This window comes from Oryza sativa, chromosome 1 (assembly GCF_034140825.1).
Source record: "Oryza sativa Japonica Group chromosome 1, ASM3414082v1".
NCBI classification, from domain to species: domain Eukaryota; kingdom Viridiplantae; phylum Streptophyta; class Magnoliopsida; order Poales; family Poaceae; genus Oryza; species Oryza sativa.
In genome coordinates, this window is record NC_089035.1 from 4,683,767 (window position 1) to 4,711,276 (window position 27,510).

The following is a 27,510-nucleotide window of genomic DNA, read 5'->3' on the forward strand; positions in this document are numbered from 1 at the left end:
TAATTATAGGTTTTTTACTAGACAACATATCTGTCTGAAATGAGTTAATTAATGTAATAGCAGAGCATAAATGCAAAAAAACCTCTACAATTCTAGATTTATAGAGGGATAAATAAAACAGAATAATCCAACAATAAATGTGCTTTTTAAAGCTAAATAAATCTAATTTAACACACTTAAGCAAAGCAGCTGAGAAGAAAAAGGTAGGAAAAAAAAAAACCCCGGCGTCTTCTCCAGTTCTGCTCCACTTGTCCGTAGTCTCTCCACTACAGTCCACACACAACGCCGAACCCTGCAGTGCCTACCTACCCGCACGAATCTCAAAGCACCATCCGACGCCTCCCCCAGCTTCTCCCTCCCCCTCCCCCTCCCCCATCGAGAAGAAGAGGAGAAAAAGAAGAGGAGAGAGAAAGAGAAGAGACTAGTAGTAGAGGAGAGAGAAACTAAACCCAACCCAAATAGGGGGAGGAGGAGGAGGAGGCGCAACCAAACCCAACCCCGCCGCCTCCGCCGCCGCCGCCGAGGAGGATCTCCGTCGAAGGCCCACCGGAGCTCAGCTTGCGGGGAACTCTTCTAGCGGCTGGAGTCTGATGCGTCCCAGCCCATGGCACCCCACCTCCACCTCCGGTTGCTGCTGGTCGTCGGCGTGGCCCTCGGGAGCGCGGGGCTGGGCTGGGGGGGAGGAGGAGGGGAGGGGGAGGCGACAGATCGGGAGGCGCCGGACCCGTACTCGATCCTGACGTGGCACGACTACTCGCCGCCGTCGCCGCCGCCGCCGCCGCCGCCGCCGGTGGCGCCCGCGGCCACCTGCGAGGGGGACCTGCACGGGAAGGGGAACTTCAGCACCCGCTGCGAGGTCTCCGAGGAGGTGGAGCTCGGCGGGGACGTCTACATCACCGGGGAGGGCAGCCTCGTGCTCCTCGCCGGCGCCGCCCTCACCTGCCAGAGGCCCGGCTGCGTCATCTCCGCCAACCTCTCCGGCGAGGTCCGCCTCGGCCGCGGCGTCCGCGTCATCGCCGGGAGGGTCTCCCTCGCCGCGGCCAACGTCACAATCGCCGACACGGTCGTTGTCAACACCACCGCGCTCGCCGGCGATCCGCCCGAGCGGACCAGCGGGGTGCCCACGGGGACGCACGGCGACGGCGGCGGCCACGGTGGCCGTGGCGCCAGCTGCTACGTCAAGGATGGGCAGACGCAGGAGGACTCGTGGGGCGGTGACGCCTACGCGTGGTCCGACCTCGAGCACCCGTTTAGCTATGGAAGCAAAGGGGGCTCTACCAGCGTTGAGAAGGACTACGGCGGAAGCGGCGGCGGTATCGTGTGGCTGTATGCCGATGACCTGATAATGAATGGCACAGTGCTCGCCGATGGAGGGGATAGCAGCGAGAAGGGCGGTGGTGGTTCTGGGGGAAGCATCTATATCAAGTCTAAGACTATGTAAGTGTTCTTAGAATTGCTTCAAATTCCTTCCTGCTTCCTACATGTGCTAATTGAAATGATGCATGGGCATTTAAACTGCCTAACAAACTTGCAGATTAGAAACAGTTTCCAAAGCTGAGGTCACATATGAATATATTGGTTCAGTAGGATTTATTTCGTATTTATACCTGTTTTTCATTTTGTTATTAATGAGTCATGGATGCGGGGAGGTAGTACTAAACATATTAGGGATTTACAGAGGCTTGCTCGGTCTAATAGATATGAGAACAAGATTTCCTGTCATGCTGTTTATATTTTTGTTAATAAACGATTAGCCGCCACAATGGAATTGCAGCTTCTTCAACGAACAAAAAGAACATGAAGTTATTAAATGTTCAGTCTGGTTGTAATTTTTCTTAACACTTGAGAAGTTAAGGACTAATGTGATAGGAATGTATGAGTTTAGCATATTTAGTATGTAGTCATGAGCTCAAGCTTGACTATGGTACTAGACAATTGGATTTGAGGATTTTTTTTTGCACTAGGTGTTAATAAGAGAAATTAATGTCACAGTCCAGATTAGTTCAGTGGTTAAATTATGCATATAATTGATTGACTAATAAATGAATATAGGAATAGTTTCATTTTATTGTTACCAACTTTCACAATTGCACATATTTGGTAGTTCAAACCAATCCAGCTAAACACTAGACCACCAATGCAGTAATGAGTGGCATTTGAGTTGAGGAATGCTTTCATTAGCTTGAACTAGCTGTTATTTTGGTTTGTTATAAATCTGTTGACTATGCGCTCTAGTATATTCAATAAGCCCATGCAGAATTGCAAACTTTCCCCTTCTGATCTTCTGTTTGCAACAGGCATGGTGCTGGCAAGATAAGTGCTTCAGGAGGGAATGGTCTGGCTGGGGGTGGTGGAGGACGCGTTTCTATTAATGTTTTCAGTAGACATGATGACACCCAAGTTTTTGCTCATGGTATTGTGCTTGGTCTTATGCACACTGTGACACTGATCCTTTCTTATATCCCTGAAATGCAGATTATCAAATAGCAACTATATATTTGCAGGCAGCATGATCGTACTGTATTGTTTGTCGCAAAATATTCTGAGACTCCTTTTTATTACTGTTAGGCCTCAGTATGTTATTAGTCTTTTGTTTAATGAGATGAAGCTCATATTCTGAGTAACTTTCTAATGATATATAGAATATGGATGGAGCTATAGTGTAGACAATTTTATTGTTTTGTTTATGTTTGAATTAACGTTTATACCTTTTTCAGGGGGGAAGAGTTCGGGCTGTCCAGATAATGCAGGAGCTGCCGGAACTCTTTATGAGGCTGTACCTAAGAGTCTTGTTGTTAGCAACAACAACTTGAGTACACAAACTGACACTCTTCTTTTAGAGTTCCCAAATCAACCACTATGGACCAATGTTTTTGTCAAGAATCATGCTAAAGTTGCTGTTCCCTTGCTATGGAGTCGTGTTCAGGTATGAATCTGTATCTTTCAGATGTTCATTAATTCTCTCTCTACAGATCATGGTTTCTTTACTCTTTAGTATGATATTTGCCATTTTGCTGTCATAAATTCATTGGTTTCTATAATACTTACATGCATATGCACTTCAAATTGTAAGACTGTTAATCTATACTTACTCTTGTTCCTCTTTTTGCATCAGTGGTAGCACGTTGAACAAGTGTGGATAAATTTGTACTGTTAGTGGTGGATCCACCCATTCGGTAGGTTGGGTCGGCTGGCCCAGCTATGGTCCATGTCACCCCACACTCCCCAGAACCCCCTTTTAGTACTGGGCCGCCCATATTAGCCATTATCCACCAGACCATAAGAAGCCCATAAAATTAATTAAGTACTCCAGTCCAGTCATGAGACAATCAATCGTTGTTCCATCTTTCAATTTCGTGATGATGTACCTCTTTGCCAGAGCACCTGACTATTCATCTTTATTGCTCTTGTCCTCTTCGCTGTGCCGGTTACTATGCTAGCTGCCAGAGTCAGTCTGTGCTAACACTGTGCCGTGCGCGGGCCCGTGGGCACACGACCGCGCCTCTGCCGGTCTGCCCGATGCCCTAGCCAGCAGCCAGCTATGGAGAGGCGACTCTAGAATTATACTCTATTGTGTATCTTTGATGTTCTTTTGTGCCTTAGTTTATTGACTGTAATATGTTTTTTTAATACAATTACAATATAAATATGGTACAGTATATGTTGCGTTTTATTATCTTTATCGAGAATTTTTGCCCCCATCTTTATTTTATAGCTGCGTCTGCCACTGGTACAGTATGATAATTTACACTCAATCAGTAAGGTCTATACATGTTCTTTTTCTGAGTTTGAGGCTGTCTCTGCATTTTGGCAAGTCACATATTTCTTACAGTTTCCATTATTTTGCACTGCACTTCCTTCACGTACATTATGCAAATGTGGGAGTTGCCATTACCTGATAATTAGGAAAATGCTTGTCAATATTGCTTTGCGCAATATTTAACGATAGTCCGCAACTTTTTATTTATACTTTCAGGTCCAAGGGCAACTTAGTCTTCTATCCGGTGCTATTCTAACTTTTGGTTTGACCCGTTATCCATACTCGGAGTTTGAATTGATGGCTGAGGAGCTTCTTATGAGTGACTCAACAATCAAGGTGTTATTTTACTATTTGTTCTTGCCATGTATTGTGTTGTTTTATGGTATTCACCTTACTATATGTGCTAAACGCATGCCAATTTCTATGCACCAATATGAATTGTTTTCAGGTGTTTGGTGCCTTGAGAATGTCTGTAAAGATGCTTCTTATGTGGAACTCCAAAATGTTAATTGATGGTGGTGGAGATTCAATAGTTGCAACATCGTTACTTGATGCTAGCAATTTGATAGTTCTAAAGGTAATGTTCACTGTCAATGACTCTTTTTCTCTTCTCTGCCTTAACACTTCGCATAAAAGTTCTGCTCATATATTTGTCAGGAATCATCTGTAATACACTCTAATGCTAATCTTGGAGTTCGTGGTCAAGGTCTGTTGAATTTATCTGGAGAAGGAGACATAATTGAAGCACAACGACTTATTTTATCTCTATTCTACAGTATAAAAGTATGATAACCCTTTGTTCTACTGCATTTTGCTTTAATTCTCCACAGCTTTTCTGTAGTTATTTATTTTTATCTACCACATGGTTGTTGCACCTTCAAAGGAAAGGCTTTTGACTTTAACATGGTGGGTCTGGATTAGCTTCTTTGCCTTAGTTCCCATAAAGGAAAGAAAGTAAAGACTACATTTGCTCCTTGAACTCTGCTCGGAGTCCACTTTCCACCTTGTAACTAAAAAAATGGTTACTTTTTACTCCCATAACAAAACTGGACAACTGTCACTGACAGACAGGTTTTAGTTTTAGTGGTGGTTTTGCCACATCACTCTTTTGTGCCATGGTGCTGACATGTTTAGGGGGTGTACGTTGTTCTGACTGTCTCAGTAAAGAGTGGCAGTGGGGGCGTGCACCTGCGCATATTTAGAGCAGCTCTTGCTGGTGCTGGAGTGGTGAAATGTAAGGTGATGTTCTTCCAATGACAGCTGGACACCATTCATAAGTGTGGTCCACCTCAATGGAAACCACCATTAAAACTAGTATTGGGTGATATTTGCCGGATTTGGAAGTTACTTTTGTATTTTTTGGGGGTGGGTGGGTTGAAAATGGCTGGATTTTGGCTTAGATTGAATATTAGACTCCTGCCAGAGTTAGGGGGCCAAAAAAGTACTTTATTTTAAAAAGGAAAGACATGACAGTGAGACAGACAGCCAGCTTTCTAAAGAAACCTGTCTGTGATGTGATTTGCTTATGTATATTGGATTATTGGATAAAATTTTCTTCACCTGCTGTGTGCTATTGCAGAATTAATTATGACGTGATCACTTCTGCATACTTTCTTTGTTTTGGTGTATTATTTTGTATTTTCCCTGTACTTGTAGTTTTAGGATCTGTACTTGTACTATTATTAAGAAGAGGTTGTGATAAGCATTTCTTTTGTAGGTTGGACCTGGCTCCATTTTACGGGGTCCACTTGTAAATGGAAGTAGCGGTGACGTGTAAATACTGCCACCTTCAACATTGAATTGAAATTATCTTTTCTTATGTTTTATATGCCAAAAGATTCATCTCATTTATTCTTGTGTGCATCTATTAGGGCACCAAAGCTGAACTGTGATGATGACATCTGTCCTGTGGAAATAATACACCCACCAGAAGATTGCAATCTGAACTCATCACTGTCATTTACTCTTCAGGTGCATTCAGTTTTTGAACCTTACCTTGTGATGTGTCATGGATGGGTTCCTTTGCTAGTGTAATGCAAAATTTGACCACTTCTCTTTCAGGTATGTCGTGTTGAAGATATTGACATCTGGGGTCTCGTACAAGGAACTGTAATTCATTTCAATAGAGCTAGAAGTGTCAGTGTGCACACATCTGGTACCATCAGTGCAACAGGCTTGGGTAATTTTTGTACCTTCCTTTTGTTTACCATTCTGTATCATTGGCTTGTTCCCTGCACTTCTGGATCAATGCTGCAGAAATTTGTAGAGTTGCTGGGTTTCTAAGCTTAAGAGAGTTTAAGCTTCTGGATATGGTGCACATGTACTACGATGTTGAAACTCAGAGGGCTTTGTCATCTCAAGTTGCAGTATACTGTTTACATACCTTGCAGCTTCTTCAGTGGCTAATTCATAAATAATGATGAGAGGAGCTATATATTTGTTTTATTTTCTATTTTCCTTCATAATTCAAAAAAAATGCTTTAGTATACTTAACTACATCTGGTTGTAACTATTTCACCACAGGATGATCTTTTGTTTGATGGTATGCTGTTGGCAACTGATCCCAGAATTAATTTTCGTATCTTCTAATTTCAGGCTGCCGAAGTGGAGTAGGACAAGGAAAGATATTAAACAGTGGTGTAAGTGGTGGTGGTGGTCATGGTGGTAGAGGGGGGGATGGCTTTTATAATGAAAGCCATGCTGAGGGTGGATCTATGTACGGTAGTGCTGATTTACCATGTGAACTTGGCAGTGGCAGTGGTAATGACACCACAAAGCTTTCCACCGCTGGTGGTGGTATAATAGGTAACACAATTGTTCAATTAGCTTACCTACGTTTATTATTAAGTTCATAGATTTTAGGACTCATGCTATTGCTGTAACTGCACTCCAGTGATGGGCTCATGGGAGTATTCTCTACCAAGTCTTTCCCTCTATGGTTCAGTAGAATCAAATGGTCAAAGTTCCACTGATGTGGTAACAAATGCTTCTATTGGAGGACCCGGTGGTGGTTCTGGGGGCACAATTCTTCTTTTTGTACGTGCTTTGTCCCTAGCGGAGAGCTCCATCCTTTCAAGTGTTGGTGGTCTTGGAAACTTTGGCAGTGGTGGAGGTGGAGGGGGAAGGATTCACTTCCACTGGTCAAACATTCCAACTGGAGATGAGTATGTTCCTGTTGCAGCTGTTAAAGGATCAATACGTACAAGGTCGGTCTGATTCTTTCTCCTATACATGTTCTAGTATTCTAGTTCTCCAGGGGAATGTTCAACACTGTGATACAAGTCGAATATGGTTTGTCTCATACAATTTGCTTAGTTTTAGTATGGACCCTTGTGATGGCTACGTATTGTGACTTGTTCACTACATTGAAGCTTTTTCTTTATAACATTATCACTCAGTTATCAGGGTATGAAACACCTTAAGCAATAATTACTGGTCTGAGGGCAATGTAAGATATGAAAAAGCATCATTACAGGAAAATGTTTGCTTTGATAATTTTTTTGACTTTTGACCCTAATCCGTAATGACCAAATTGAAAATGTTAAGACGGTATTTATATGTAGAAATACTTTGATCTTATGGAATTCTGGCGTAGAAACAAGTCACTGAATTCTGATTGATTATACTATTATAAACGTGCTGTGATTGAAATTTGAATCTGTAGCTTTCAGCAAATTCCATGATGCAGTGTAATTTGAATTCTGTCCTTTCATTGCCAGTTGTTTGTGCAAACAATAGACATGTGGCATGCCTGGAATTTTTATGTGTTCCTCTCGTGCACTGACCAAATATCCTTATACAGTGGAGGAATCAGCAAAGGGAAAGGATTTCCTGGCGAGAACGGAACAGTTACAGGAAAAGCTTGCCCAAAGGGTCTCTATGGTACATTTTGCAAGGTAACTTGCTAATATTTCATAGTTCCATCTGCCCCTTGTCTTATTATTTAGTTGTAACTTGCATTGTAAAAGTTGATTCAAATACACCAAACAACCTACTCAATTGTTCTGTCATTATAATATTTGATATATTACCCCATCTAGTGGCATTCTGTTGCTTACATCTGCTGTAATGCTGTTGCTACCTAATGTGGTTGTAATTATTTCTGTGGAAAATGCAGGAATGCCCCTTGGGAACGTATAAGAACGTTACTGGATCTTCTAAATCTCTGTGCGTTCAATGCCCTCCAGATGAACTCCCTCATCGTGCGATTTACACAAGTGTCCGAGGTAATTCTTTCTCTATGCAGTTTTTGATGTGATATAGCGGAAATGCAGCCAAGGACAAAATTTTAACTTGTTTATCTAATTTCTAAATCAATTAGGTATCATAAATCTACTGTTTTTAGATTTATCTTTTGTTTTTCTCCTTTGTAACATGCAGCTTCATCTATATTACTTTGCTATTGGCCTTGCATTTACTTAAGTTTCAATACTGTTGTGCAAGCTTCAGAAGATGCTTTAACTTTGCTTGAACATTCTAATCTCTAACCTAGCTTATGTTTGACAGGAGGTGCTTATGAAACCCCATGCCCATACAAATGTGTATCAGATAGATATCGTATGCCTCACTGTTATACTGCTCTGGAAGAGTTGATATACACTTTTGGGGGACCTTGGTTATTTGGCCTATTACTTTCAGGTCTTCTTGTTTTGTTAGCTCTTGTTTTAAGTGTTGCCAGGATGAAATTTGTTGGTACTGATGAGTTACCTGGGCCCGCACCAACTCAACAAGGATCCCAAATTGATCATTCTTTTCCTTTCCTAGAATCTCTAAATGAGGTATTTTATACACCGCTTCCGTCATGTTGTGTGCCATATGACCATCATGGGTTCTCATAGAAGTTTTTTTTGTTTGTTGCAGGTCTTGGAAACTAATAGGGCTGAGGAATCGCATGGGCATGTACACAGGATGTATTTCATGGGCCCCAACACCTTCAGTGAACCTTGGCATCTCCCACACACCCCACCAGAACAGATTTCTGAGATTGTGTATGTGTACATGCCCTCACATAGATCTAACTACTACCTGAACAAATTCAATGTATCTTCTATTTTGGTAATTGCATATGTTTTATCCGTGTTACTTTTGCATGCAGGTATGAGGATGCATTTAACCGATTTGTCGATGAGATAAACACTCTTGCAGCTTACCAGTGGTGGGAAGGATCGATTCACAGTATCCTCTGTGTACTTGCATACCCCTTGGCCTGGTCATGGCAACAGTTCCGTAGGAGAAAGAAATTGCAAAGACTTCGTGAATTTGTTCGCTCTGAGTATGACCATTCGTGCTTACGTTCTTGCCGTTCACGTGCGCTTTATGAAGGGCTCAAGGTTTGTAGTTCTGTTTTAACTATTTCTAGATTGCTACCACATGCTTATCTCTGAGGTCATCCTTCCCTAGCCTAAGAACTGAAATCCTTTGATGTTTCACTCTATGATTTTTTTTTTTTACACTTCAATAGCAGAGTACCTACTGCATGCTTCTATAACTGAATGCTATCAGAGGATTGGAGTGCAAAGTTACCAGTCATAGAAGTTGTATATCTTAAATATGCCATATTGCATGAATAAGAGTTGTGTTGAATGTATAATTAGAAAATAATATCTATAATTAGAAAATATCATGCATGGTTGGTTGAACCATTTGTGAGTGACTCTGCTATAAATCTTTCATGCTCTTTTCCATTTTGGTTCTTTGGACAATTATGAACTCATTACATGTTTTTACCTTCCCAGAATTGATTATATCTTGGAATAAAATTATTAAATGAATGTCATGTTTGATAGTGTTGTGATGCTTGGAATTAACATCTGCCTACTTCATAAATCTTTAGGTGACTGCAACTCCTGATCTTATGCTGGGCTATTTAGATTTCTTCCTTGGGGGAGATGAAAAAAGGCCTGATCTTCCACCTCGTCTTCGCCAAAGGTTTCCAATGTGCTTGATCTTTGGAGGTGATGGAAGTTACATGGCTCCATTTTCACTCCATAGTGATAGTGTACTCACTAGCCTTATGAGTCAGGTATGATTTTAAGATCTTTCTAACTGCATTAGTTATGTTCTGAAGCTTTTTCTTATACTTCTATAACACTATTTTAAACATTACAGGCTGTTCCCTCATCGATATGGCACCGTCTTGTAGCTGGATTGAATGCCCAGTTGCGTTTGGTTCGACGTGGAAGTCTCAGAGGAACATTTCTTCCTGTCCTCGACTGGCTTGAAACCCATGCTAATCCCTCTCTGGGTGTGAATGGTGTTCGTGTTGATCTTGCCTGGTTCCAAGCTACAGCATTAGGGTATTGCCAACTTGGTCTTGTCGTTTATGCTGTTGAAGAACCAATGAGTGCAGAGCTTGATGGTAGCCCTAGAATTAAAATAGAGCAACATTCACTGTGAGTTACTATTTTTATTCGTCCTGATCATTTGTTTTCTTTCCCTTTTTCATTACTATTTATTCCTAATGACTTGTTGCATCATACAGAACACAGAACATGCATGCTGATACTCAACTAGGCCATTCTAGAATTAAGGAAGCTCTTATGCGCAAAAGGATCACAGGCGGAATTCTTGATAGTAATAGCTTAAGGACGCTTAAAGACAGGAGAGATTTGTTTTACCCGTTTTCTCTCATCTTGCACAACACTAAACCAGTTGGCCATCAGGTTTTTCTCTGCCATTATTACATAAGACTCTTATGATAAAATTCCTGGCATTTGCACTTACCATAATTCTCTTGTTCTTAAATGCAGGATCTTGTTGGCTTAGTAATCTCAATATTGCTTCTCGCAGATTTTAGCTTAGTGTTACTGACTTTTCTCCAGCTATATTCATACTCTATGGCCGATGTTCTCTTAGTTTTATTTGTTCTTCCACTTGGGATACTATCACCTTTTCCTGCTGGAATAAATGCTCTTTTTAGTCATGGACCACGGCGATCAGCAGGCCTTGCTCGTGTGTATGCATTATGGAACATTACTTCACTGGTCAATGTTGTAAGTATGCTATGTCCATCTGCATTTCATTGTTGCATGCTTATTTGTCTATATTGTATTTTGAGATCCTAAGACGGCTGTAGTTAGTGTCTGCCATTATTCACTGGTTTTAGCTTTCCCCGATTTTGTTCTTATTGTTGATTTATCTTCATAATCCTCTTCCCATGATATTCAGGTTGTGGCTTTTGCTTGCGGCCTTGTACACTACAAGTCATCAACCAAAAGACATCCTAGTACGCAGCCATGGAACCTTGGAACGTAAGTGCCATTTCCCTTTGCAGTTATATACAATACAACTAAATGCAATTAGGATATGGATGCATTTTTTTCCCCTTTGCCTTGTCTTGATCCTCCTTTCATCTCATCGGCGCATTTTCAATTCTATCACAGGGATGAAAGTGGCTGGTGGCTCTTCCCTACTGGACTCATGTTGCTGAAATGCATCCAAGCTAGGCTTGTCGATTGGCATGTGGCTAATTTAGAGATTCAAGACCGCGCAGTATATAGCAATGACCCAAGCATATTTTGGCAGTCATGACACTTGGCATTACTACTACTAAAGGTTCTTTTGGGAGCTTTTTACAACTCAATTTTTTGGGAGTTGATAAAAGGAAGGGTGGGGGTACTCAAAGCACGGCCTTTCTTTATTGACCTTTGGCCGAAGAAGAAGCAACTACTACAGTGGGTTATAGATGCAATTTCCGCGTCCCTCTGCTAATCATATGTGCAGTCACAACCAACCTGTATTTTGGTGTTGTATATATAAAAAAGGTGTACTTGATCCATTATTTGTAGGATTTAGACACCATAGAGTTTATAAACAGTTCCCAAGCTAACTGAAGAGATGTGATTTTGTTGTTGTTGCTACTGCTCTTGTTGTCGGTGCTATGTACTTTGCCTCTAGATGTTGAGCTGGGCAAGGCAGGCATTGACTGTGAAACTTGTACTACCTGATTGGATAACACAAGTGCTAACTTGGCTGATGGTTTTCATCCCTCATCATTAACCCAATGCAATGCTGATACCACCGAGTTGTGACAATGTGTTCGCTCTTGGATGTGCAATGCGCGTGGATGTGCTATGTGTGGTTAGTGTGTTAATCTTGTTATAAACGTGTGTTCTGACTTGTGAGTGTGGTATATCAATCTCTTATAAGATGTTATTGTTGGAAATTTGGTCACAATTCAGCATATTTTAATCCAAAATATTAAGATAATAAACATGACGCTTATAGGATATGATCTAGTGCAATTGATAAATTGGAGCATCATGAACATGTTTAATACTCCCTCCGTTTCAAAATGTTTGACACCGTTGATTTTTTAGTACGTGTTTGACCATTCGTCTTATTCAAAAAATTAAGTAATTATTTATTCTTTTCATATCATTTGATTTATTGTTAAATATACTTTTATGTACACATATAGTTTTACATATTTCACAAATTTTTCTAATAAGACGAACGGTTAAACATGTGCTAAAAAGTCAACGGCGTCAAACATTTTAAAACGGAGGGAGTATAAAATAAGCATCACCATACACAAGACAATGCAATAACATTGCGACTGATAGTAGCAGAAAATGGAGAACCAACAGTAACGGTAAAAGGTTATACCCAAGAATGGCCAAAATGGAGAATCAACGGTAACAGTAAAATAAAATGTTATACTCCGAGAATGGCTCTCCGCTGGAGTTTGAGAAAGTATTGCATCCCCGAGAATGGCCAAAATGGATAACCAATGGTAATAGTAAAAGGTTATACTCCGAGAATGGCCCTCCGTTGGAGTTTGCCAAAGTATTGCATCTGTTGATGTTGTTAGAGTTTGAGAAAGTATTGTACCAGTTGGTGTTGTCGTTCCCATTCACCTCCTTGTCTCCGGTGTTCTCCGTGGACATGTTGGTGAAGGCGCAGATGAACAGGAGCAGTCGCATGTTGGTGAAGGTGCAGATGAATAGGAGCAGTCGCGCGTAGTGCTCCCAAAAACTTGAGCGCCCGCCTACCCGTGCAAGAACGTAAGCGGACGCAGTTCCGGAGGTATGCGAAGGTAGCACAGGAACAGAAGAACATCCGGAAAGAAAGTGCGAGAGTTGGAGGAAGAACAGAAGTGCAAGCTCCCTCTGTTCGTCCCGTTAGCGAAAGATTTGTAGCGCATGCGAGAGTTCATTCAGAGAATTCAATCAACGCGATTAACTTGAGCCGTTAGCGAAGGATTTGTAGCGCATGCGAGAGTTACATTCAGAGAATTCAATCCACGCGATTAACCCGAGTTAAAGCGATTAATCACCAATCCGTTACGTGAGTTAATACGCGCGATTAATCACCGATCCACGACTTAATACACCGGATTTAATCACCGTCCGTTACAAAACGAGAGAGAGAGAGCAGCCGCCTTGCCCAGCCCGCTCGGCGCGCGTGCGTGTGGCTGACTGCCCACCATCTCAACCGGTCACACAGAGACTCTCTGCTAGCTTCATTTTTAAGTTGAGGCCTCTACGCTTAGTTTTCCAATGTGGTATTAATACCCATAGCACTAAATGTAGGCAATGGAATTTATTAGGATTTAATTGGGCCTAGCCTATTAATCTAACAGTTATGGCATATCAATCTCTCGTCTAGATTCACTTATGTACATATGAATTTTAACACATCAAATACACATAAATCCGCATGAACCTATCCAAGACCCAAAACTTCTTATAAGTAAAACAGAGGAAGTAAAAATTAAGGCATGCTAAAAACGGATGAAGCCTCGATTGATAGCGATCAGTATACATATATTCTACAATTTCCTTCATTTCAAATTATAAGACATTTCAGATTTTGAATAGATTCATGCGCGGATCAATATATGTGCTCCATATATATGTAAATTCATATGTATGTTAATGAATGTAGACAAGGATTAAGAGGCTAAAACGTTTTATAATATGAAATTGAGGCTGCATTTTTATTTGTTCTAGTCCCATATTTTGGTTTTGTGGTTTAAGTAAAAAAAATTATACTTAATCATCAAATTTTAATTTTAAAAATTTATATAGTGTAACATTGTAAGATTTAGGTTTTTGGATTAAAAAAAAACTTCTATACTAGCAGTAATTGCTAGCATAGGATTTTTTTGACACAAGTAGTAATACTGCCATTTTTAAGTGTAACTGTGCCTTTTTTTTTTCCAAAGTTTGACCGTCTATCTTATTTAAAATTTTTTATGTTTAGTATTTTTTACTATTATTAGATGATAAAATATGAATAAAACTTTATACGTGACTTATTATTTTTTATTTTTATAATTTTTAGATAAGAGGAACAATCAAACATTATATATAGAAACCCACACACTTAAAATAGGACGGAGAAAGCCGTACTAATTCACTACATCGGCGGTTTGTTTAGCAATTTGAGGAAAGGGGATTGAGAGTTTACACGAGGGAGGAATTCCCTCCCAATTCCACCCTTACCTCAATTTCCCATCCCAATTCCACCCTTACCTCAATTTCCCATCCCCATCCCTGTTCCACCAAAATTCTGATGTCTCCAAACCAAATAAAACAATTAATATCTCACCCCTCACCCAATCCCTCCTAAGGCTGTGTTCGCTAGAGCCTATTCCCAACCAGAACAGTGCACACAGAAAACGGAACGGTCTATTAACGCGTGATTAATTAAGTATTAGCTATTTTTTTTTTCAAAAATAGATTAATATAATTTTTTAAGCAACTTTCATATGGAAACATTTTGAAAAAACGCACTATTTAACTGTTTGAAAAGCGTGCGCGCAGAAAACGAGGAAGATGAGTATTCCCTCTGGTTTCATTTTAATTGACGTTTTGGACAATGACACGGTCTACAAGATACATTTTTGACCTTATTTTTCTATTATAATATATATAATAAATAAATGCATGTTTACTTTTATTATAGTATTTTAAAAGACAAATCTATATATGTTGTTCTAGTTCCTTTAAACTAAATATTTTTAAAAGTTATTGATAGTCTAAGTTATAAAAGTTTGACCTCAACCTTATTCAAAACGTTAATTAATATGAAACCGGAGGGAGTAGGTAACTAGGCTGGCTGTGTCCCTAGCACGCAAAACAAGCAGTGTTTAGCGCATGCTTAATCAAGTACTCTAGCTAAAACAAATTTTAAAAATAAATTAATGTGATTTTTTAGAGTAATATTCCTATAAAAAAACTTTTGTAAAAAATACATCATTTATTAGTTTAAAAAATATACGCGTGAAAAACGAGAAAGGTGAGTTGAGAAAGTGAAGATAATAAGAACTCAGTCTAAAACTCCCTCAAAACTAACTGGCCGCGGCTGTAAAGAAAAAAGAAAGGAAAAATTACTACACCTAGTCCGACCCCGACCGCGTCTCGTCGGTTCCCCGCCACAAGCCCACAAATATTATGCGAGAGAGAGAGCACCCGTTACCGCCTCCCTCACCTCACGCTGACGATCGCCACCGCCTCCCCCGCAAAACCGTCGCGCCGACTCACTCTCGCCGCCGCCGCCGCCGCCGCCGCGAGATCCGATCGCCATGACGATCTCCTAGTCCCTCGCCTCCCGCCTCGGCCCCGGCGGCCCCACGAGGTGGAGCCCCTACGCCCGGGCCCCCGATCCCGGCCACGGGGCGGGGAGGAGCTCCGTTCCTCCCGGTGGTGGTGGTAACTCCCGCCCTCCCCTCCGCGTCGCCCCCGCCACGGCGAGGCTCCTCGGCCACCCCGCGCGGAAGGGGGCCGCGGCGCCGCCCGGATCGAGGTGCCGCGCGGAGGCGGAGGCGGAGGCCACAGCCGCCTCCGATGCTGCCTGCCCTAACCCGCCGCGGCGTGGGTGCGAAGAGACGAACCCGAACCCGAACCCTAAGAGAAACCCTAAGCCGGCGGAGAGAGGGGAGGAGCCGCCCGTCCGCGCCGTCGGCTGCGGCGGATTCGCCTTCCTCTGCGCCCTCGCTGGCCACACCGAGGTGATTATTGTCTCCCCCCACTCAACTATTTTCTGCGATGAATTTGCGTCGATTCTATAACCTAATCATATGATGAGTGAGGATTTTGCTATATTCTATATAACCTAATCATCTGACGAGTGAGGAATTTGGTCGATTCTATAACCTAATCATCTGATGAGTGAGGAATTTGCTCGATTCTATAACCTAATCATCTGATGAGTGAGGAATTTGCTCGATTCTATAACCTAATCATCTGATTGAGAGGAATTTGCGTCGATTCTATAACCTAATCTTCTGATGAGTAATTGTCCAACGCTGCAGGCTATCAGTGGGATCTCTCTGCCTGTGGGTTCCGACAAGCTTTACTCCGGCAGCGCTGACGGCTCCGTCCGCGTCTGGGACTGCAACTCTGGCAAGGTAGCTGGGCTCTCCGCTCTCGGCACTCCCTTCAGGCTCTTTACGCACGATTCAAGTTGAGTAAATTCAAGTTGGGGGTTGCATCTGCGTCGATTCCTCCGTTGATTGTGGCGGTCTTTGAAGTGCTTCCATGAGATCAATTGGGGAGTACTATCTGATTGCTTCCTGTGGTCAGACATATTGGTACCAAATCAGTTTTTTCTTTGCAAGATTGGGGTTATCGGCATGCCGGACCGAATTGTTACGGGAATCTTTTCGCCTGCTTGTGTACTGTTGATCAGTATATCAGGGTCAGTTTGCGAGCAAGGCAATGAGGCTGGTTTGGCTGATAAGCAAGGGGCTCTCTGGAATTACATTACAGTTCTCTCTGGCTGATGGTCCATACATGGTTTTGTCAAAAAAAAAGTAGTGAAAAAAAGAAAGAGAAAGTAAAAAAAAAAGAAAAAAAAAGATGTGAGATGATTGATGATTATATTTTCTTGGAAAGAGAAGACTGAACAAGGAGGAAAAGATAGGTGTCTGGCTGATAAAAAAATTCTAATATTTATTACATTGCATTGTTTTCTTAATGTTTCTGTCATAGTGCGTTGATGCCATCAAGATGGGAGGCAAGATTGGTTGCATGATTACCCATGGCCCATGGATATTTGTTGGAATCACGAAGTCCGTGGAGGTAATATTTTAATTTCGTTGATTTTTTTTTGTGGGAGTAGTCCATTTTGTGTTACATATTGCGATGTTACTATTGTGCATTGAACTGTTGATATTGATCCCTACAATGAATTGTAGGCATGGAACACACAAACAGGGATGAAGTCCAGTCTCCGTGAACCTTCTGGTCTGGTTTGTTCCATGACTATCAAGGATGAGATGTTGTTTGCTGGTACCGGAGATGGTCGCATCATGGCTTGGAAAATTCCTGACAAGAAGGGTGACTCTGGACCAGTGGCAATCCTCAGTGGCCATGAGCGCCAAGTGATTTCGCTCGGTGTCTCAGTAACAAGGCTTTACTCTGGCTCACTTGACAAGACCATCAAAGTATGGTAATGCTGCAAAACTTGTGCAAACTTGTGCTTCTGTGTTGGCTACTAAGGAGTATTATGTTAGTACTAGTATTTGACCATAAAACTCTATTCATCAGGTATGGGACCTTAAAACTCTGCAGTGTGTCCAAACACTCTCTGAGCACAAAGCTGCTGTAACATCTGTGCTTTGTTGGGATGAAAAACTATTATCTTGCTCTCTGGACAAGACTGTAAAGATCTGGGCTGCTTCAAAGTCTGGAGACCTTCAAGTGATATATACCCATTCTGAGGAGCATGTAAGTTCTACTCTGGCCTGCATCCTCTGTAGCAATGGTTGCACAAGTTTTATAGCATTGAAATTTCAGGCACAAATTTATTTAGCTACTTAACCAGTTAAAATAGTCAATAAGATGACATTTTTGTGTATCTAAACTGCATATTAGGTTGACATGTTTTTTGACCGGAGGGAGTACTATTGTGCGTATTTTCTTGTGTTGAACATTACTATTCTCCAACACTCAAATAGTTTCTGGCTGCTAAATCACTTAGGGCATTTTTATTTCAGATGATGTAGTAACTAAATTAAACTTAGTTTAAGAGTTAAGTCACATTACTTTCTGTTTTTAAACTGCATTTCAATGCTAATGCAGTTATACTATGTTGAATGGGAGCACTACGTAGCTTTTGCACAATTAAAAAAAAGACACTATGTTGAAACCTTCTTTTTTTGGGGTGGTCGTGCCTAGCACCAAATATGGTATATAAACTGCACTGTTTACTATCTACTTTACTTTTCTATCTTTTATTTATATAAAGTTTTTCTTGGCGTGTTCTATGCATTGAGCAGCTCCTTCCTGTTGTCGAATGGCAGCAAAATCCCTTCATAAGCACAATTAGTTCTCTTAATTGACTTGGAAGATCTTTGCTCAAGAGTAGTTTTGTTGCCGCAATTGGTCTTGTGTTATTTATGTCTATTAATGAGTCCATCTTCATTCAGTCAAGCAAGGGTACCTTCAATATGTAGGATTTCAGTGTTCTAGACTTATTCTGTACTGTATGTAGGGGTGGAAACGAGCCGAGCCGGCTCGGCTTGCAGTGGCTCGCAAAAAACTAGGCTTGGCTTGGCTCGGCTTGGTTAGGGAAACAAGCTAAAACTTAAGCTCGGCTCGGCTCGTTTCCTGGCTCGAGCCAGCTCGAGCTGGCTTGCAAGCCTTCCTGTTGAAACACCTCTTCATATATATTTTGTAATTATTAAAAAAAGTAAAAACAAATCATCAACATGTAAAATTTAAATAAGTTTTTATATTCAATTCTTCAAAATCTTGATGATAAATTTCAAGTTGACAAATAATAACACTATATAAAGTAAAATAATCAATATAAACACACGATGGCCTAGGCTCGCGAGCTAAAACAAGCGGCTCGCGAGCTAGCTCGGCTCAGCTCATTTCAGCAACGAGCTAAAAAGGAGGCTTGGGCTTGGCTTGTTTGGCTTACGAGCTGAGCCAAGCCAACCAAGCTCGAGCCAAGCCCGAGCTGAGCTCACGAGCCCGAGCTTTTTTTCCACCCCTAACTGTATGGGTGGTTCAGTGTTCTTGGTTAGCTGGTAGTGAAGAGTGAACTTATAATGATCAGCATATTTCATTGTGGCATCAAGACCAAGGAGAGACCCTCTACCCGTTTTCTATTTAATCCTTGTAATTAATCTCCATATTAATCGGCTTGGAGAAACGAAACGACGTTACTGCCGCTGCATGATTGCACAGGCAAGGAATGTTCCATGCTGCATGCAGCTCGAAAATCGCATGGCCTACTCGATCTCCGTGATAACTAGTTAATCCATCCAACATGCACATGCTACCAGCGTTAATATGCTGATCAAATCGGAATATCTCCACTTTCGTTATGCGCTGATCATTATGGAATGGAGGGAGTAATAATTTGGTTGGCTGGTAGTGAAGAGTGAACTTAAAGTAATAAGGACTAAACATCCGCTTGGGAAACTTTAGAAGGCTGCTCAGTTCATCTGGTTCCCTTGAAAGAGTATCAATAAGGGAGTATGATGTAATTGAGGAAGCTATTGATGGAAGTGTCTCAGGCTCTCAGCAACAATTGAATGATTTGTACAATCTGCATCAAAGCATGAACAAATGGGGTCGTGAATTGTCAATTCTTAGTTCTGGATATTCTTCTTGCTTTTCTGCCCAGTATTGCTACCAACCCTCTATATCCAAGTATTCTTTAATCCTTTTCAAGATACTGCTCTAGAATCTGTTGATCGCTTTGGGTGTTTTTGTTGTGGTGCTTGTTGTGGAGAAACATTCTGTATTTATTGTGGTGCATGGTTATGGAAACCATGTAAGTTCAATGCTAGTGTCCAGTTTGCAAGTTCAGTTTTCTTTGGATGAGAATGCTCTGCTTCTGAACCTTACTCCTTTCAACAGTCTTCAGTTGTTCCCCTGTTGCTAAACATGCACTTCTGTTGCAGGGAGTACGCACGCTCTTTGGCATGCACCGTGTTGGAAAGACGCCAGTTCTGTTCTGCTCCCTCCACAACAGCAACTGCATACGTCTGTTCGACCTGCCATCGTAAGTGCATAAAAAATCTGTAGGCCATCGAAGAACGTACTGCTCCCTTACTGGAAGTCTCAAAAATGGTTTGGTCTTGGTCTTTCAGGTTCGACGAGATGGGCAAGCTTTTCTCCAAGAAGGAAGTGAGGACCATCGAGCTCGCAGCCGGCGGCCTCCTCTTCACCGGCGACGGCGCCGGCGAGCTGAAGGTGTGGAGGTGGGCGCCCGAGGAGGAGCCTGCAACCCCGGCGCTCGTGAAATCATCAATGTAGAAGCACTGTAGCGTCGTTGAGTAAAGATAGCAGCTCCTGCGAATTGTCGTGAGCTCCATCTCAGAATCCATGTAGTAATAACTTATGACAATGCTGATGTAAATATATTTGCCCAATCCTGAGGCCTGATTAGCAATATTATGTTCCATTCTCCCATGCACTGTCTCCATTAATTGATGCTTGAGTTGCGTGCCATACCAAGCCTCTACTTCGAATGTCCACAAATACTCTGAATGTACGACGACGACCATTCATTTTACTTTAGAAAAATATATATAAATATGATTTTTTTAAGGTATAAATATTATTTATTTTATTGTGCCTGGTGGTTTTATCATAAAAAACTATAATATTAACTTACACCTTCACATATTTATAGTTTTATACTAAATTTTTAAATAAGATAAATTATTAAACGTTATATGATAAATCACGGTATCATATATTCATTACAGGGGAGTATATATAAATATGATTATTTTAAGGTATAAATATTATTTATTTTATTGTGACTGGTTTTATCATAAAAAAATATAGTATTAACTTACACCTTCACATATTTACAATATTTACAGTTTTATACTAAATTTTTAAATAAGATAAATTATTAAACGTTGTATGATAAATCATGGTATCATATATTCATTACGGAGGTAATCCATCCGTTTCAGGTTATAAGACGTTTTGACTTTGGTTAAAGTCAAACTACTCTGAGCTTGACTAATTATGTAGAAAAAAATAGTAATATTTACAACACTAGCATAGTTTTATTATAAATATATAATTGAATAAATTTTTATAATATACTATAAAAAATGTCTGTGCGTTGCAACGGGTGAAGTCTATTTTAATCCTATTATTGTTATATGGTTTAGTTAAGATGAAATTCACTGTGGGAGTTCGCTTGGATATATATATTTTAAGAAAATCAGTTAGGAGTCCGATCGTCTCAAGTTAGCATGCACGTTTTTTTTAAACATATTTCTTATATGATTCCTTCTGAATTATCAAAAGTGAACGATAGAACTGACTCAAATATGGATATGTATTTTCAAAAGCAAACGAACTTAAAAACCGACTCATACACGGATGACGTAAAAAAATACTGGCAAAAACATCTTCAATTTTTATAATTGTAGAGATTTGTCTTAGGTTAAAAATATTACTACTTTTTTCTATAAAATTAATCAAACCTAGAGTAGTTTGACTTTGACCAAAGTCAAAAACGTCATATAACCTGAAATGGAGGGACTAGTATGTCATTTTCAACATTTGAAGTTTGTACACAAATATAAGCATTTCTTATCCAACTTCATCTTATGATTTTTTGTATTTACTAGCTTATTGCACTTACGTTGCAACCGGGTTTTAATTTAAGAAAATTATTATCATATCTTAATTGTTGTAAACATTTGTTACTTACATGTGAACCTTGTTAGCTCCACAGTTTTTTCCTCCCACAAAAGTAGTTGGTGGGAGTAGTTGACATGTGGGTAAGGCCTGGTTTAGTTCCCAAAACAAAAACTTTTCACCCATCACATCGAATGTTTGAACACATGCATAGAGTATTAAATGTGGACGAAAAAAAACAAATTACACAGTTCGTCAGGAAATTGCGAGACTAATCTTTTAAACGTAATCGCGCCATGATTTGACAATGTGGTGTTATAGTAAACATTTACTAATGACGGATTAATTAGTCTTAATAAATTCGTCTCGCAGTTTCTTAGCGGAATCTATAATTTGTTTTGTTATTAGACTACGTTTAATACTTTAAATGTATATCCGTATATTTGATGTGACAACCAAACCTAAAAATTTTCCCCAACTAAACAAAGCCTAAACCTCACATGTCGTTTTTTTTTTAAAAAAAAGAAGATGGGAGTTGGCACTAACACTACTCTCTTTTATAAGGAGTATGGATTGCTACATTGCCGATGTATCAAAATAGTTTTACCTCAGTCTTAATCTCTTCTAAAATTGCTATAAATGATTACATTTGAACTACTAGAAATGATTGTGTTTGTAGATGAAGGGATTGCTCTACCGATGCATACAAATCTCTGACTGCTAGAAATGATTATATTAATTTGCTAAAAATGATTGTATTTGTAGATGAAGGGAGTACGCTACCATTATACCAATACATACAAATCTCCACTAAAACTGCTAGAAATGATTATATATTTGTAGATGAAGGAATACTCTACCTATGCACGCAAGAAATGGCATGCTTTGGCAATGTGGACCGTACACTTTGCAGGTGCAGTAGCAGCAACACCAACCGTGTGGAGCTCTCAAAATGGCTAGACAAACTAAAGAGCCTCTAATTAATACAACCAATGTTGTGTAACATCGCTAGCTGCTGCGTTGCTGCCGAACTCCCATTGACCCCAGCCACATATTAATCTGACGCTATGAAACAAACACGCCCACAGATCACACCCACAAAGCGATGTCTTTATCTGTTAATGACGCAAAGGATCGATTAATTGTCGCCGACATGATCCATCTCGTCGCTGTTCTTGTAAACAAATGCAATTAAGTAGCAAGAGTTTGCATGTTTTCTTGCTCTTGCTTGTACGGTCAAAATGTTAGTGGTAGTTTATTGCTTGAAAAAGAAAGAATATTTGGATGTTAACTCGTACAATCAAACGATAGGCTCTAGCCTGGGATTGCGTATAATCATGGTAACTAAGTAATAATCTATGACCACTGGTATCTTTTATCGAGGTCAACTATATACGGGGCTAGCTTATCACGTCTGGAGAAAAGAAAAACCCAATGTTGCTTAGCTTTGCTGGAGTAAATCTCTCTATATTTGTGCTCGAAAAGTCAACGAGCAAATGGATGCATGTGGTAAATGCTGAGCAAATAAGCAAAAAGTCTTGGGTCAACTATTATTTTCTTAATTGCACAGCACACACCACTATACACGTAACACCACACTCACACCCCGCGAATGCATCCCCTAACACATACTTTAAGAGACGGAAACCATTAATACATCGTTAATTTCAAAGTCAGCGTTGAAAGCTACTTGCATGTGCGTAATATTTGCGGACATTAAGATTTAAACCCTGGTGTATGGAGTCATATATCCACGACTCCAGCGCCGCCACACCACTTATGCTTCCCCTTGGGGTCAACTATTATGGTTAGCAGCCGACTTGCAAATGATCATTGCCGATTTAGTTACGTAACAGCCATGTAGTTTAATGAGATTCCCAGTAACATCTACAAGAATCTCGTCCATGCTCATCATAGATAGAGATGCATTTTTCAACCCGTGTGAAACAAAGGTCTTTGTTTGGAAGGTGAAAGTTTCAAACATAAAAATGTAGAATTGTTTTTTCTAACATGCACAGTCCTGCTTATAAGAAACATATGCGCTGCTCTCATTAAATATGTGATCCTCACTAAATACGTGGCCACTTATTGGATTTGACAATAAGCCCCGTGCAAAGGTTTGAACACAAAGATAGGATGCAACATGCATGTCATGAGTTTGAAAACAACGGTCATGCAAATTTTTATCGACTATGATTAAAGTTTAACAATAGGATATGTGGCGAAACAATGTGTCTCTATCTATTGGTGTCTGGTTTTATTTTCTCATATCTATTTTTTAATATATAACACCGTTGATTTTTAATTGACCATTCATCTTATTTATTTTTTTTGCAAATATAAAAATATTTGATAATAAATTAAGTCACAATAAAATAAATAATAATTACATTTTTTGAATAAGACGAATAGTCAAATATAATGTATTTAAAAAATCAACGACGTCACACATTAAAAAACAGAGTGAATACTTTAAAACTACATACTTTGTAATAATTTATTAGCTCTTTAAAGTAAAGGATGGATTTCTCATTATATTTTAAAAAGTATTCTACCGCAATAATGCACCCACAAATTTACCACTATCAAGTGTGTTGTTTCTAAAATGTAATATTTTTTTAATCACCAATCAATTTAGTCTTTGTACTATGAATTAGGGAAAAGGAGACCCGAAGTGCGGGAAAAAGTACATTAACATGTTACAGCGATACGTCTACTATAAGTGGCAGTTGTACATTTTTACAAACAAAGGAACATGCGTTAAGTTGTATTACTAGTTTCATCATCTTCTTTTTTATTGCTTGTAACCCCCATCTCATCCTTCCATCATACAAGATGCGAGGAGGAGCTACACACTTTTGTTTTCAAGTCACAGTAACTACTTATCAACAGTAAGTTCTCGACAACATTATGTTTATTTCATTTTTTGACTAAAGTTAACCGCTGTAACTAATTAATTAATTAATTAATTAATTAGGCAACAATTAATTAATTAATTAATCAATCAGTTGAAGATGTCCTGGCCAGGGGAGAGCAGCTTCTTGGGGTCGTACTTGTCCTTCCTCTGCACGAAGCGATCCCATTTGGCGCCAAAATGCCTCACCCAGTCGCCGCGGCTGTCGTAGTGCGCCAGGTACGCCTTGTACCCGATCCCGGCGAGGTCGCAGAACCTCAGTATCCTCCTGTTCTGCGCCTCCAGCGCCGCCACGTCGTTCGCCACCGCCGAGAACAGCAGCGACACCACGTAGAACACCTCCTCCTCCCCCTCCGGCGTCACCGCCGACATCGCCGCATCCCACCTACACCCACCCACATATTGTACAGTGCATCGTGACGATGATGATCTTCGAGAAAAGTGACAATGTCGGCGATAATGTCAATGTGTTGTGTTTACTTGGATTTGTTGACGGGGTAGATGATGAGAGGTCCGGCGATGTCGGTGGCCGTCTGGAGGATGCCCTTGAAGACGCCGCGGTCGAAGTCGGCGATGCGGGAGCCCGGGACGAACAGGTTGAGCCACGGGTGCGGGACGCGCCATAGCCCGGCCTTCTCGAGGGCCTCCTCCTCGCCGTACACCCGGTCGAGGAACTCCTCGTAGGTGACGTCGCGGGAGAAGGAGAACCCCTCCTCGAAGTGGAGATCGCCGAGCGCCGCCGCCACCGCCGCGTCCACGGACGACGGCGTCGCGTTCGCGGCGTAGTTGAGCGTCGCCTCGATGCTGTACACGGCGGTGGCGTTCCTCGCCGCGGCGAGCGCGACGACGCGCGCGGCGTCGGCGTCGGAGAAGAACCCGCCGGAGCTCTTGAGCGCCACGGCGAGGCCGCGGCCGGCAAGGTACACCGCGCCCTCCACGTAGCTCCATGGCCCGTGCGACCCGTCGGGCCGCGCCGCGACGAGGCGCTCCTGGTCGGCGGAGAAGGCGGCGAAGTCGGCGTACACGAGGCGCACCCACCGCGCCCGCGCCGGCGCCGGCTCGACGGCGACGCGCGCGCGCGTGATCACGCCGAACTGGCCCAGCCCGCCCAGGACGGCGTCGAACAGGTCCGAGTTGACCGCCTTGGAGCACGTCACCGTCTCGCCATGCCCTGCATGCGCCCCGAGTCAACGTCGTCCATGTAAACTTTCAATTAATCGCGGAAATTATTTCAAAGTCAACCCCCCTTGTTGCGAGCCGCCAAATGTACTTATCAAAGACGTCGCCGGCCAACCAGCCAGCCATGGCCGGCGCAGCTAGCATTGAGTGCTGGACACTAACTTGTACCCACTAATTATAAGTAACCTTTAATTATCATTTAAGAACACCGTATTAAAAACACGAATATTAGGGAATGACCTAATATCAAATTATTAGAAGGGGCAAGGCTTCAAACCAAAATCGTCTAGCCCACCATCTTGTGGAGCTAGCCGGAAGGCCCTGGGAGGAAAAAATATGTATGTGGGTAACAAGATTAAAATTAGTTAGTTAACAATATGTAAAAAAAATTCTAATTATGCATGTGGACACATTATTTTTGAACAGATTTTTTAAAAATAATGAAAATAATTTACATCTCCTACCTCTATTAATAGATGTGTAGGTAATAAATTAGATAAACATAAAACTCGAGGTTATGAGACAAATGCATGTATCCCTTTTGATCACAGCATCCTACTTAAATACCGAATAGAAAACACGTAGAATAATTCTATAGGAATATCACATTTCACTCTGATGTAGTATAGTATATTTAAATTTTATAAATGTTGATTGCACGGTTAGTTCTTGATCACGAGGTTTGTATGTGTGAGGATTAATTAGCTAGCAAAAGGAGTTGCAGTGAGGTGTACGTAATTAGCTAGCTAGAGGCAGGCGGTTGCTTGCTGTGATTACCGGTGATGACGTCGAGCTCGAGCACGTTGGAGATCTGTGGCCCGTGCCGGTAAGTCTGCCCGCTGACGCCGGCGTTGGAGAGGGTGCCGCCGACGGTGAGGTGGAGGTAGTCCGTCCACGACCGCGGCGCCACGCCGCGCGCCAGCGCGGCGCGGAGCACGTCGACCCACAGCTGCTCGCCGCCGGCGTCCACGTACGCGCCGTCCGCCGACACGTTGATCCGCGGCGCGCCGCCGCCGCCCATGGACTGCATGTGGACGACGACGCCGCCGGCGGCGAGGGCCTGGCCCATGGTGGAGTGGCCGCGGCCGCGGAACGAGACGGTGAACGGCCGCCCCGGGGCGGCGTAGGCGGCGCGCAGGAGCTCCGCCACGTCGCCGGGGGAGCCCGGGAACAGCACGGCCGCCGGCAGCGCCGCCGTGATGTTGCCGAAGTCCATCGACGCCGGCACGGTGGCGTTCGGGTCGGTCCGGAGCTTGCCGGACGCGGCGAGGTCGCCGGGGAACGGGAGAGGCGCCGCCGCCGCCAACGGAACGCCGCCGCCGGCGCCATGCGCGGCGAGTGCATGGGAGGAGGCGATCAGCGCGGCGATCAGCAGGTAAATCGCCGCCATTAGCGGCGCGTTTAAGCTCGCTAATACCACTTTAATTAATCCGCGAGATCGATCGATGAGAGTGTTTGGTAATTAGGGATTAATAAGGGTGTTGTGCTCTTGCACTTGAACTTGCACACCTATATATATAGATAGATGATCTATCTAATTATGCGTGTACATTTATATCCAGGAGATTGTTGCCAAAATTAAAGCATTAAATCACAATGGGATTCTTTGACGTATAGGTGATCTTCAGTTTCTATTTCTACTGTTGACCAGAGAAAAAAAAAGTAATATGTATACGTGTTGATTGCCGTAGAATACTGGTATATATACCACGTATTTTTACGTTACATGTACATATTTTTAGGTGTACACAATTAATATTTAGCTAGATGTGGATTTGGCAGTATATGTACGTGTAGTTAATGTAGTAAATATGTGCAATAATGCACTGAATATGATCGATGATCACATTAATTTAATTTTGTGGTCTTGTATTAATAGGTATATATGACTGAACATTAATTAATTATTTGTAGACCAGATACATCAAAGTCCTTGTATTAATTGAAGGTGCCATATATACTGCACAAATAATTTTTCTTTGAAAAAGCAAGGAGATAGAATAATATGGTACTAAAATTTAATTGCACTGACTTTTTTTAAGCTTTCATGTCACTTTAAGTCATCTTAACATTCATAAGCAACG

At 41.6% G+C, this 27,510-nt stretch overlaps 4 protein-coding genes across 4 annotated transcripts; 3 read left to right on the forward strand and 1 right to left on the reverse strand.

Annotated features, from left to right (window-relative positions):
• Positions 1-484: 484 nt before the first annotated feature.
• LOC4325666 (uncharacterized) lies at positions 485-11,793 on the forward strand. The gene is made up of 22 exons (XM_015760837.3): positions 485-1,437; positions 2,298-2,413; positions 2,718-2,926; positions 3,977-4,096; positions 4,209-4,337; positions 4,418-4,543; positions 5,478-5,533; positions 5,632-5,731; positions 5,822-5,939; positions 6,356-6,565; positions 6,654-6,966; positions 7,563-7,656; positions 7,878-7,986; positions 8,267-8,538; positions 8,621-8,748; positions 8,856-9,090; positions 9,594-9,782; positions 9,869-10,152; positions 10,242-10,422; positions 10,510-10,752; positions 10,928-11,010; positions 11,143-11,793. Exons 1-22 carry the CDS (start codon positions 605-607, stop codon positions 11,288-11,290), a joined length of 4,296 nt encoding a protein of 1,431 aa, XP_015616323.1. The 5' UTR covers positions 485-604; the 3' UTR covers positions 11,291-11,793.
• Positions 11,794-12,428: 635 nt separating this feature from the next.
• Positions 12,429-16,601, forward strand: LOC136354764 (uncharacterized). Its single transcript, XM_066306460.1, has 4 exons — positions 12,429-12,444; positions 12,573-12,694; positions 15,306-15,716; positions 16,020-16,601. Exons 1-4 carry the CDS (start codon positions 12,429-12,431, stop codon positions 16,173-16,175), a joined length of 705 nt encoding a protein of 234 aa, XP_066162557.1. The 3' UTR covers positions 16,176-16,601.
• Positions 16,595-20,139, forward strand: LOC4325667 (zinc finger CCCH domain-containing protein 17-like). The gene is made up of 5 exons (XM_015778026.3): positions 16,595-16,788; positions 16,905-17,153; positions 17,257-17,436; positions 19,629-19,729; positions 19,818-20,139. Exons 1-5 carry the CDS (start codon positions 16,717-16,719, stop codon positions 19,981-19,983), a joined length of 768 nt encoding a protein of 255 aa, XP_015633512.1. The 5' UTR covers positions 16,595-16,716; the 3' UTR covers positions 19,984-20,139.
• A 3,847-nt stretch (positions 20,140-23,986) lies between these two features.
• On the reverse strand, positions 23,987-27,028 carry LOC4325668 (cytokinin dehydrogenase 1-like). Its single transcript, NM_001401472.1, has 3 exons — positions 26,204-27,028; positions 24,728-25,418; positions 23,987-24,632 (listed from the first exon to the last, which is right to left on the reverse strand). The coding sequence occupies exons 1-3, from the start codon at positions 26,814-26,816 to the stop codon at positions 24,338-24,340; spliced, it is 1,599 nt and encodes a 532-aa protein (NP_001388401.1). The 5' UTR covers positions 26,817-27,028; the 3' UTR covers positions 23,987-24,337.
• Positions 27,029-27,510: the final 482 nt, after the last annotated feature.

Coding starts and splice junctions, on each gene's coding strand:
- LOC4325666 (XM_015760837.3), top strand. CDS start 605: ATGGCACCCCACCTCCACCTCCGGTTGCTGCTGGTCGTCGGCGTGGCC. Junction 10,423..10,509: donor CTAAACCAGTTGGCCATCAG/GTTTTTCTCTGC, acceptor TCTTAAATGCAG/GATCTTGTTGGCTTAGTAAT. Junction 10,753..10,927: donor TTACTTCACTGGTCAATGTT/GTAAGTATGCTA, acceptor CATGATATTCAG/GTTGTGGCTTTTGCTTGCGG.
- LOC136354764 (XM_066306460.1), top strand. Junction 12,695..15,305: donor GCAGTCGCATGTTGGTGAAG/GTGCAGATGAAT, acceptor ACGATCTCCTAG/TCCCTCGCCTCCCGCCTCGG. Junction 15,717..16,019: donor CCCTCGCTGGCCACACCGAG/GTGATTATTGTC, acceptor CCAACGCTGCAG/GCTATCAGTGGGATCTCTCT.
- LOC4325667 (XM_015778026.3), top strand. CDS start 16,717: ATGGGAGGCAAGATTGGTTGCATGATTACCCATGGCCCATGGATATTT. Junction 16,789..16,904: donor GAATCACGAAGTCCGTGGAG/GTAATATTTTAA, acceptor AATGAATTGTAG/GCATGGAACACACAAACAGG. Junction 17,154..17,256: donor CACTTGACAAGACCATCAAA/GTATGGTAATGC, acceptor TCTATTCATCAG/GTATGGGACCTTAAAACTCT.
- LOC4325668 (NM_001401472.1), bottom strand. CDS start 26,816: ATGGCGGCGATTTACCTGCTGATCGCCGCGCTGATCGCCTCCTCCCAT. Junction 25,419..26,203: donor CGAGCTCGACGTCATCACCG/GTAATCACAGCA, acceptor GGGCGCATGCAG/GGCATGGCGAGACGGTGACG. Junction 24,633..24,727: donor TACCCCGTCAACAAATCCAA/GTAAACACAACA, acceptor GGGTGGGTGTAG/GTGGGATGCGGCGATGTCGG.